General features: G+C 46.1%; 1 protein-coding gene across 2 annotated transcripts; it reads left to right on the top strand.

Moving 5' to 3' along the window:
- Nucleotides 1-3,563: 3,563 nt before the first annotated feature.
- LOC119311836 lies at nt 3,564-6,628 on the top strand. 2 transcript variants are annotated; one of them, XM_037587549.1, is made up of 5 exons: nt 3,583-4,280; nt 4,366-4,524; nt 4,607-4,705; nt 6,031-6,141; nt 6,247-6,628. In XM_037587549.1, the coding sequence occupies exons 1-5, from the start codon at nt 3,759-3,761 to the stop codon at nt 6,430-6,432; spliced, it is 1,077 nt and encodes a 358-aa protein (XP_037443446.1). In that variant the 5' UTR covers nt 3,583-3,758; the 3' UTR covers nt 6,433-6,628. The 2 variants fall into 2 exon arrangements, with proteins under 2 accessions (XP_037443445.1, XP_037443446.1); XM_037587548.1 differs by having other exon boundaries at nt 3,564-4,280; nt 6,031-6,628.
- Nucleotides 6,629-9,987: the final 3,359 nt, after the last annotated feature.

Genomic DNA, 9,987 nt, shown 5'->3' with positions numbered 1-9,987 from the left:
CTCTATTAAAAGGAGGCCTTAATATCCCTTAGTTTCCAATAGGACCCTACTGCAATGGGAGGGTAGGACAAAAGATGTCATGCAAGTTCTTTCCATAAGCACGTATGACTATTTACGGAATACATGCCTACATTATATTTATGAGCTGGAGCTAGTGCCATATCGCACTAGGTTATGACTGTCACATGATGAATATCATTCAACAAATCATCGATCCAATGCCTGTGAATTTCTCTTATATTATTCTTGCTAAGTTACTAATACTATCGTTACTGTTGCACTTGTCACAAAACTACTGCTCTCACTATTACCGTTACTATTGCTGCTGGTACTATTATCAAAACTATCATATTACTTTGCTAGTGATTACTTTGCTACAGATAATTAATCTCCAGGTGTGATTGAATTGACAACTCAGTTGCTAATACTTACAAATATTATTTGGCTCCCCTTGTGTCGAATCTATAAATTTGGGTTGAATACTCTACCCTCGAAAACGGTTGCGATCCCCTATACTTGTGGGTTATCAGAAAGTAAGATGTCATCGCGTAGGTAGCAAACCACCTCAAAGTTGTGTTTCCAATCAATCTATTGAAACACCCCCAAAGTGTCACAGATAACATTAGATATCGTACTACGACAAGACCATATGATACGTATCGTTCAACCTTTATGCCTAGATTACCCCAATGTCACCATAGGTATCCGCAATTTAATTACTAGACATGCATCAAGTAATCTCAAATCTAAACTATTCAATCCAACATAAAGAAACTTCAAAGAGCAAGACTCAATTCATCATAAAAAGATATAGAGGGAGATGGACATCATAATATCCCACTTTATTAATCAAGCTCATGATACAATCAAGATCAAAATCCATCAAGAACGTGGGAGAGAGAGATCAAACACATAGCTACTGATACAAATCCTCACCCCCGAGGATGAACTACTCACATATCACCATGGAGACAACAAGGTTGATGAAAGGCCTACGTTGATGGGTTCCCCCTCGGTAGAGTGCCGGAAAAGGCCTCCAGATGAGATCGCTACGAAACAGAGGCTTGCGGCGGCGGAAAAATTGTTTGGGGTCTCGCTCTGAGGTTTTTGGAATATATGTGAATTTATAAGCTAAGAATTAGGTTAAACGGAGTTGTAGGAGCACCACAAGCCTCGATGGCGCGACCAGGGGTAGGCCGCACCCCTGGGTTTGTGGGCCCCACATCCATCTCTTGGTCCTCTCCCAAAGCTTCTAGGGTTTCTAATTTTCCATAAAAAATCGTCATAAATTTTTATTGTGTTTGGACCTTCGTAGATATGGATTTTCTACGAAACCAAAAATATGCAAAAAAAAACAGGAACTAACACTGAGCACTAGATTAATACATCAGTCTATAAAAATAGTACAAAAGCGCACTAAAACCATATGTAATGATGTAAATATAACATGAATACTTCATAAATTATAGATACATTGGAGACGTATCATTCAGGTCCAATTTCTTCATTAGCTCCTGAATATCAATCTTCGTTTCTTTTCCCCATCCATGGCCTTGCGCGAGTGTCAATTCTACCACGACGCCTTGTCGAGAATCTGATCTAGATCAACCTAAACCATATGTCACACTCATTCCTATCAAGGCCGGGTAGACGGGCTTGCATCCCCTTAGTCAGCCGGAGCATGTAAAAGGGAGAAGAGGAGTCAAGCAGTGGCTGATCGGTCAAGCAAACTCTCCGATGAAGAAATCACTGAAGAAGACACAAAACCATTATTTCTTACAAGTTTGGGTATCCTAGATTGCTAAGTAAGGGCGCCTTGGGCTTCCACACCTGAAGCGGCGATTACCGCGACACACCAAGGGCGTGTTTGTTTCCCTAGGGTTTGGCCCAGCAGAGCCTACACGAAGGGATGCAGGCTCTGGGCCAAGTTCTGCATCCTGTTTGTTTGCCTACATAACCGAGAGAGTATTTTGTAAATTTGGACCAAACCCCGTCTAACGCCACCCGACGAGTTGTTATGCCACATCATCAAAAGGGAGGACCCACACCCACTTGTTAGAAACGTCATCAAAACACTCTAATCGGCCAGACAGTGATTTACGCAAAAGGTTTACCATAGACTAGGTGTTTGTTTTTATCATAACAACTTTATTCATCAAATAATATCAAGGCCGTTTACGTAGTGATGAAGAATAAACTCAGGGACATTGGATTCCCAAGATTCAGACTCATTAATGCTAAAACAGTGTTTTGCCGAGCAATTTGCTACCATATTTGCTTCTCTGTTGCAGTGGACAAAACCGATGCTAGTAAACTCCATGGCCATGAGAGAACACTCTGCAACAATTGGAACATCAGTTCCCATATAAGCATTAGGATCAGAGATGACCTAAACGCCACCATACTGTTAGACTCGATGATGAGCTTAGTGCACCCCAATTTTTCTGCTAGGATCAAACCACCTCGGATAGCCTACTTTGGCTGAATCTGCACTAGAAACATGGGGTAGCACACAAGTCTCTGCTGCCAGAAAATTACCTCGATCATCTCGAGCTATCGCTCCGAAGGCTCATGTCATATTTTTCACATGAAATGACGCATCGGCATTGACTTCAACAACTCCCTCGCTTGGCTTCTTCCGGCTATGATTGATGTTGCGTGTAGGCTAGTTTTTGGAGTATAAGCTCAGACAAAATTTGTACTCCCTCTCTCTCAGCTTACAAGGCATGCGCGTATCCCTAGATCGTCAATTTGACCAACCTAATATAAGTCATATATTAAAATAATATATCAATAAAAACTTCAGATGTCATATTTTCAAACCGTATAATTTTTGTGTTATATAGTTTATATTAGGGTGATAAGATTGACAACCTAGATATACGCGCGGGACTTGTAAACTAACGGAGGGAGTAGCTAGAACCTGTATAGACATAAAATTGTAGAACTATCTTTCCTCATAACTTAGCCTTTAATGTGGTGATTTTCTGCATTTAACTCTTATTAACTAGTATATCGCTCAGCTGATCTTTTGCGGGAAAAAAATGGACTCTTATAAGTGCCACGCTTGTGACACAAACACATGACAACTCCGAACGTTTTTTATGTCAAGTTTAGTGGCGCGGGGATGGCAACTTTAGTTTTTTTAATGAAAAGTTTATTTTGTTTTTGTTTTTTAATATAAGTGCTTCGTGCCACAAATGTGCCGCTTATCATTTGGGAAAATGCCACTTGTCTCAAAAAAAATTTAGAAAAAAAGTTTCACTCGAGTGATCTGAAAACCCCGCAAAACGCCATGGCGGAATGCGCCCGGCTCTGGACCCCGTCCGAAACCTCAACTTTGGATCCCTCCTCCTCCCCGAACATTGCTACCCCAAGCAGACGAAATCCGGACAAAGCGGACGTTCGTTTGGGGTCGTGCGGTGGAGTTGGCCTCACCGAACGTGGCAGCCCAGGCCCGACCCTCCCTGCCCTGCCCGGCGTGCAGCAAAAGACGCCGACACTGTCATGGCACAGTAGGCACCGAAAAAGAGAGCCCGAAACGCAACACGACGCCATCATTTGCAGCTCCATTCGAATTTCGAACGCCGCCGGCCGCTCCGCTCGGCTCCACCCCCCGAATCCCTCCACGCGAAAAGGCACGCCGCGCACCAGAGCGGCGTCACGACACCACACTCCACTCTAGCCACAGCCAAGCGGCGGCCGCTCCGGCAGCGCGGCTAGCAGGAGGAGAGAGAGAGAGAGAGAGAGAGAGAGAGATGAGGAAGGCGGCCGCGGCCTCGCGCTACGCCTCCTACGACGACTCCCCGTCGCCCTCCCCGTCCCCGCGCCGCGCCGGGCCTGCCGCCGCCGCCGCATCGGGGACGCCGGGGCAGCAGCACGGGAGCCGCGCGCTGGTCGCGGTCAGATCTGGCCGCGGCGACCTGCGCTGCCAGGCGCCGCAGCCCCACGGCAACCTGGGCTCCGTGCTCCGGAGGCTCATCTCCATGGACAAGAAGCCCAGCGCCAAGAACCTCCTCCCCGTCCCTCCCGCCGCCGCTGCCGCCCCCGCGAAGAACGGCAGCGGGGCCAAGCTGCCGGGGCTGTCGCGGAAGCTGTTCCAGAAGGCGCCGCCGGAGGCCAAGAAGAAGGCCCTCACGGAGGTCAAGAACAGCGGCAACGCCAACACGCGGACGCTCGCCATGGTGCTGCGCAGCGAGCGGGAGCTCCTGTCGCAGAGCAAGGAGCAGGAGGACGAGATCGCCGCGCTCCGCCTCCAGCTCGAGCAGAAGGACAGGGAGGTGCGCCGCTGAAAACTGAACACACATCCTTTTCTCCTCCTGTGTTATCAATTGCTGATGGAGTGATTGTGGTAATGGTGAGTAGGTCGAGCGGCTCAAGGACCTGTGCCTGCGCCAGCGAGAGGAGATCAGCACGCTCAAGGACGCAGTGCTGTTCCCGGACACGCAGCCGGACCTCCACGTCCGGGATGAGATTTCGACTCTCACCGGGCAGATCCAATGCCTTGCCGAGGAGCTCGCCCAGGCACGTCTTGACGTTTCTGTGATGCATTCCTAGCGCAATCTTTCAGTATTACCAATCTAATGTTCGGTTGCTACTGTTTCAGGTCAAGGCCGAGAAGAACACCCCAAGATCATGTTTTGATGATGAATATTGCTCCTCCCCAAGCACGCCCGTGCTTAACGAGGAGACCGCCTTCTCTCTGGTATGATCGTTTGCTCCACAGTTCTTTTGTTAAGACTGAATGTGTATATGCCAATTTTGTTTTTCAGATGCTTCAACAATTTTATTTGTCACTATTAGATGGTGTGCATCTTATTCCGTAAATTGCTTTTGGTTGTTTTCTTGAATTCAAACTTGTGTGACCACGTTTGCAATACACATTTCTTTTGGAACCTGCTAATCCATGTGCTATGGTTCAAAAATAATATCCCCTTCGATCCATATTAATTGTCGCTGATTTAGTACTCTGATCCATATTAATTGTTGCTGATTTAGGAGTAATAATCCAGAGGCCGACCATGCCAATGCCAGAATTTGATGTCTTCATAACTGCAAATGGTTAACAAACGGTCACCCCACCGGCCACTGGCAAACGGCCTTCTACAAGATTTTACTAGTACTTAAGAATTAGAGAAAAGTATACATATGTATACATGAAAGAGCACATAGGACGATCCAGGTCAATCTTTGCTATACGCAAATTGTCCATGGAAACAGTGAAAGGAGAAGATTTGACCGAATTATGCTTCGATAAAAGATTCATACTAATGTACTGTGCCATGTTACAATTGGTAGAGGGGATCATATATTTATTACTGTTAAATGGCCCTAGCAAATGTTTAACAGCCATTAAGCTATATAAATGACATTTGCATTGGGCTAACCTTAATATATTTGTTAGTGTTAAATGGCCCTGGCAAATGTTTAACAGCCATTAAGCTATACAAACGGAAAATATGTCTGCAAAGGCTTTTTTTCGAGCCATGCTTTTAATTATTTGGAATACGCTTCTAGAACGTTTTGGTTTGCGTGTTTCTTATGTCCTTTTTGGAGGAACACACATTATTATCAATATTCTCATGGACTTTGATGACTTAATCAAAAGTACACCTCACGCATCAATTCAGACACAGCAGGAGTAACTTTAGTCTAATGTCTCATGTTTTGGCCTGCTTTTTAAAAACAGAATACAGGTACACCACATTGTTAACAACTTCCAATTGTTCTGTTTTGATGTTAAGTTGTTAGATTTATCTCATATTCAGTTCACACTCTTTATTTTTTCCAAGTGATATTTGAAAACACTTTCTACACCGTCAAATTAGCAAGGACAATCCCATACCTACATTTCATGGTTAATTTGTTTAGTCTGTTTCAGACTCCAAGTTCCCAACTCTTTTCAAGAGCTTTATCATTCTTGCTGTTTGCAAACTATCTGTTGCGACAAGAGCATAAAAATACCTCCAATACAAATGGATCCTACATTGCATGACTGATGGTGTCCATTCCTATGTGCTGTCATCACAGGAGTGCAGCATCGGCGAAGCGGAGACGCCACCAAACTACGGTAGCCCTGACGAAATGTTCGTCAAGGATCTCAACCCTTGCCTAACCCCTTTCTCCAAGAGCAGATCCGAGGTACCAAGGCTGTTTGTCAGCACAATCTCCATCCATCTTTCCCATATTTCGTCCTCAAGCAGCCAAATGCATTATCCTCATCTTGAACATGAAACTTCTTGCCAGGAGTACGAGGAATCCTTGAGCTCTCACCGCAGCAAGGCGAGGCCGGACCCCCACCTCTCCAGCTCGCGCCGCAGGCCGGTGTCGAAGAGCTCCGACCACCACCACAAGCCCACCTCGGGCACCGGGAGCAGCAAGCGGCGAGCGCACCGGTCCGACCAGGACAAGTCCTGCCAGAACCTGTTTTAGACCGTGAGTGAGCTCGGGCGTCAGAGTTGTTGTGTAATAACGATGCTAGTGCTATGTTGTGCTTGCGTGTGGTTGTTATCTTGGTTGTCCTTTGGTTCTTGATGGTTGATTGCCTTCTGGATGTATGAACTCTGATGGTTTGATATGTTTTTTCCTGGAGAGATTCAGCCGTAATGTTTCGCTCGTGGTTTCTGAATTGTGGGATGGTATTTATTTTTTCAATCTTCAAAGAGTACATCTTGTGTTCTGGCTCAAACTTTGATCATAGTTTGACGAGGCTAACAAAATACTCCCTTCGTTTCAAAATATAAGGTGCAAAAATTTCCATGAAAGCCAGATACACAAGCAACTGATGCTGTGCGCCCCCTCCTTTTTCTTTCTCTTTTGTCTCGTCTTCTTTGTTCTGATTCGAATTTGAGCTGCTCTCCCTCAGCCAGCCTCCGGGTGTGGAGATGTTCTGTATGATGCCCTGGGACCTTGGTCCTTTCACTCTACTTAATAAATTGGCAGAACGCTTGCAGTTGCCCGTAAAAAAAGTATGTTTGACCAGGATTTTAGAATATATTATCAACATCCTCAATACAAACCAAAGAAAATATGAAAATATTTTTCAAGACGGATCTAATGATACAAATTTGGTGTTAGAGCATTTCCAACAGCTGCGCTAAATGAGCGCCGCGCCGCAAATTTGCCCTTTTTAGCGCGCGCGCAATCGGTAGAGGGGCTCCAGCGGATGCGCAATAAGCGCACGCGCGGCATATAGAGTTGGGCGCGCGGTCCGAATCACCATCGCGCGTTGTGTATTTGGTGCGCGCGCTTTCGCGCGCGGCACACTCGAGCGCTCGAGCCGCACTCTCTCCACCGTGCCACCTTTGCCCCGCACGCGCCGCCGCCGCAAACCCTAGCGCGGGGAGCTTTGGCTTCGCCCCCGCCGGAGTTCCTCCGAGCACCGGCATGCTACCATGGGCGGCATGGGTGCCATGGGTGGCTTTGGAGCTACCATGGAGACCATGGGAGGCATGGGTGGCTTCAGAGCACCTCCGGGCGGCATGGCCGGCATGAGTGGCATGAGTTTTGCGTCACTCATTGGAGGCATGGGTGCACCTCCGGGCGCCACAGGCGGAATGTCTTCCGTGTGTCTCACACACCTTCGCATGAAGATGCCGTTGAAGATCTTGCCAACACCTTTCGAGCTTCACGTGATGAGGATGCGGCGCGCGACAATGAAGAGGAGGAGGAATAATCGTCTTCGGAGGAGTCGGATGAATCGGAGGAAGATGAGGATGAAGACGAGGACGAGGCTTGATTGTTGTGCCTTTTGTTTATGTCATGAACTTGGTTTGCATTTTGAACTTGGTTGGATGATGTTGTGGGCATGAATTTGAACTTGTGGGCATGAACTTTTAAGTCATCAACTTGTTTGTGTGATTTAAATTATATGCCATGTCTTTATTTTGTGATGTGGGAAATACATTTTGTGTCCGAAATGCAACAAATGGCATGCGTCGGCTGCTCGCGCGCGCTGCTGGAGCTACGCGCGCGCACTGCATTTTACTGCGGCTGCTGGAGCCAGCGCTGCACGCCGCGCCAAACCAGGCGATAAGCGCGCTGCAAACTAGTTTTTAGCGCGTCGCGCGTTGGGCGGCTGTTGGATACGCCCTTATAGATATTAATATATTTTTTCTAAAAACTTGGTCAAACATGCACAAGTTTGACTTTTGAAAAACTAACCCACCTTATATTTCGGAACGAAGAGAGTACAAGTTATGTGCCACAAAAAATATATTGCTGGATTCATATTTGAAAGAAGTTTTACCCAAAATACAAAAGGGGACTAATAAACTTAGACGGAAAAAGTAACGCGTGATAACTATTACTCCCATGTAAAGAAATATAAGAGCATTTAGATCACTAAAGTAGTGATCTATGATGACATTCGTTAAAACTCTTACATTTCTTTGCAGAGGAAGTATTTTTTAAGGAATGTCGTCATAGATTACTTTTCTGATTAACGCAAAACACTTACATCGTTCATGACAGATTCAAAAAGAAGAAGGGGGGTGATATTTTGAAAAAAGAAACAATAATAATCATTTTCACCAGGTCCAGGCAAGCAATGCACAATAACTATAAATGTTTTAAAAGAAAATCTAATAACTACCGTTTGGACACACACATTCGGGACAACAAGGAGGACACAATTGTTAAGCCGCAACTTGGAGATTCGAATGCTTCCATTCTTAAGCCGGGGGTTTGGGCAAATTGGATTCCGTCCAAGAACAAGTCCTTTTTCTTGGCTCATCATCTAGGACAGGGTTTGAACCGCGGATCGCCTTCAACGTCAAGGTTAGCCTAACTGCAGTTTATGTCAATTGTGTAAACGAGAACCGCTGTTGCGCACATGTGTTTCAAATGTAGATATACCATACATATTTGGTGGATTTGCGCACGGGAGGTTGAGACAACTTTCTTCTCCCCGCTGATTGGTGGTTCTTGATGGCCAGCATCAACTGCCAAAAGGCGTCGACATCATAAGAAAAGGGATTTGCTTCTTTCATCATGCTTATTTCATGAGACATTTAGAACGAGTGTAATGCAAGAGTTTTTAGGAATGTCTTCATTATGTAGAATGTCTAGTTTTTTCGCGAGTTATACTAGTGGACGCTAAGCGTTTGAGTTCATTATTGCCGCGAGAGTAAACCATACACTCTATGAGACTGAATGTTTTTGTTTCTTTGTAAAACTCCTTTTGAATTAATATGACGGGGCAATTTTTTTACATCTGTTTAAGAAAACAATATCTAAGAGCCGGACTTGGCAAATCCGCCCCTATACACGTCTGGGCGTGTCCACGGACAGCACTGGACATCCCCTCATATGTGCCGCCGCACATCCACACACCTTAAATTCGGAACTTAAAATCCATACAATCGATGCACGTCGATCACATGATACAAATTGTCCCAATTCAATAGTTCAAAACAAAGCAAAAGAAATCATAGTTCAACAAAGCAAAGCAATCCGGACATGCCAAGATGAAATCAACGTCTGAGCATGACGGATCAGTCACTGGCTGGCCAAATCACTCGACGGGCGCCATCCATGCCGCCTGCTCTGAGGCCATCCTTGTGTACAGCTCTGCCTGCATCTTTGTAGCATGCTCCACTTGCATCTCAGCCACATGCTTCGCTGCTGCCATAGCCGCCACCGCCGCCTTGTAGGGCCTACGCTCGTTGATCTTTTTTTTCTTCTTGATAAGCCACTTCTTGGCATGCTCATATCGAATCTTTTGGATGAGCAACAAAAAACATATCGAGTCTTGTTATGTCATTCCGTCGAACAGGTCGTGGACAGCCCGGGCGCCGCTGGTGCTTGTGCTTATCTGCGCCCGAACAAGCGGCGGCGAGTGGCAGACGTACACCCGCTGCATCTGTGTGGGCGGAAAGCTCTCCGGAATGCCCCAACTGACTGTCGGATTATCCTCTGTCCCAACCTGGTATGCCGGCGCAATCCTTGTCGACGGCGGGATGGATAGGGTGTGGGGTTCTGGGCACG

The sequence above is a fragment of the Triticum dicoccoides genome, chromosome 5B (genome assembly GCF_002162155.2).
Source record: "Triticum dicoccoides isolate Atlit2015 ecotype Zavitan chromosome 5B, WEW_v2.0, whole genome shotgun sequence".
In the NCBI taxonomy this organism is placed as follows: Eukaryota; Viridiplantae; Streptophyta; class Magnoliopsida; order Poales; family Poaceae; genus Triticum; species Triticum dicoccoides.
The sequence above is the reverse complement of the archived record's forward strand: the minus strand, read 5'-3'. Positions and strand labels throughout refer to the sequence as shown.

What these genes read in the sequence shown, in the direction of transcription:
- LOC119311836 (XM_037587548.1), top strand. Translation starts at nt 3,759, where the DNA reads ATGAGGAAGGCGGCCGCGGCCTCGCGCTACGCCTCCTACGACGACTCC. An exon ending in TCGAGCAGAAGGACAGGGAG is followed by an intron (nt 4,281 to 4,365) that starts GTGCGCCGCTGA and finishes AATGGTGAGTAG; the next exon opens with GTCGAGCGGCTCAAGGACCT. An exon ending in AGGAGACCGCCTTCTCTCTG is followed by an intron (nt 4,706 to 6,030) that starts GTATGATCGTTT and finishes CTGTCATCACAG; the next exon opens with GAGTGCAGCATCGGCGAAGC.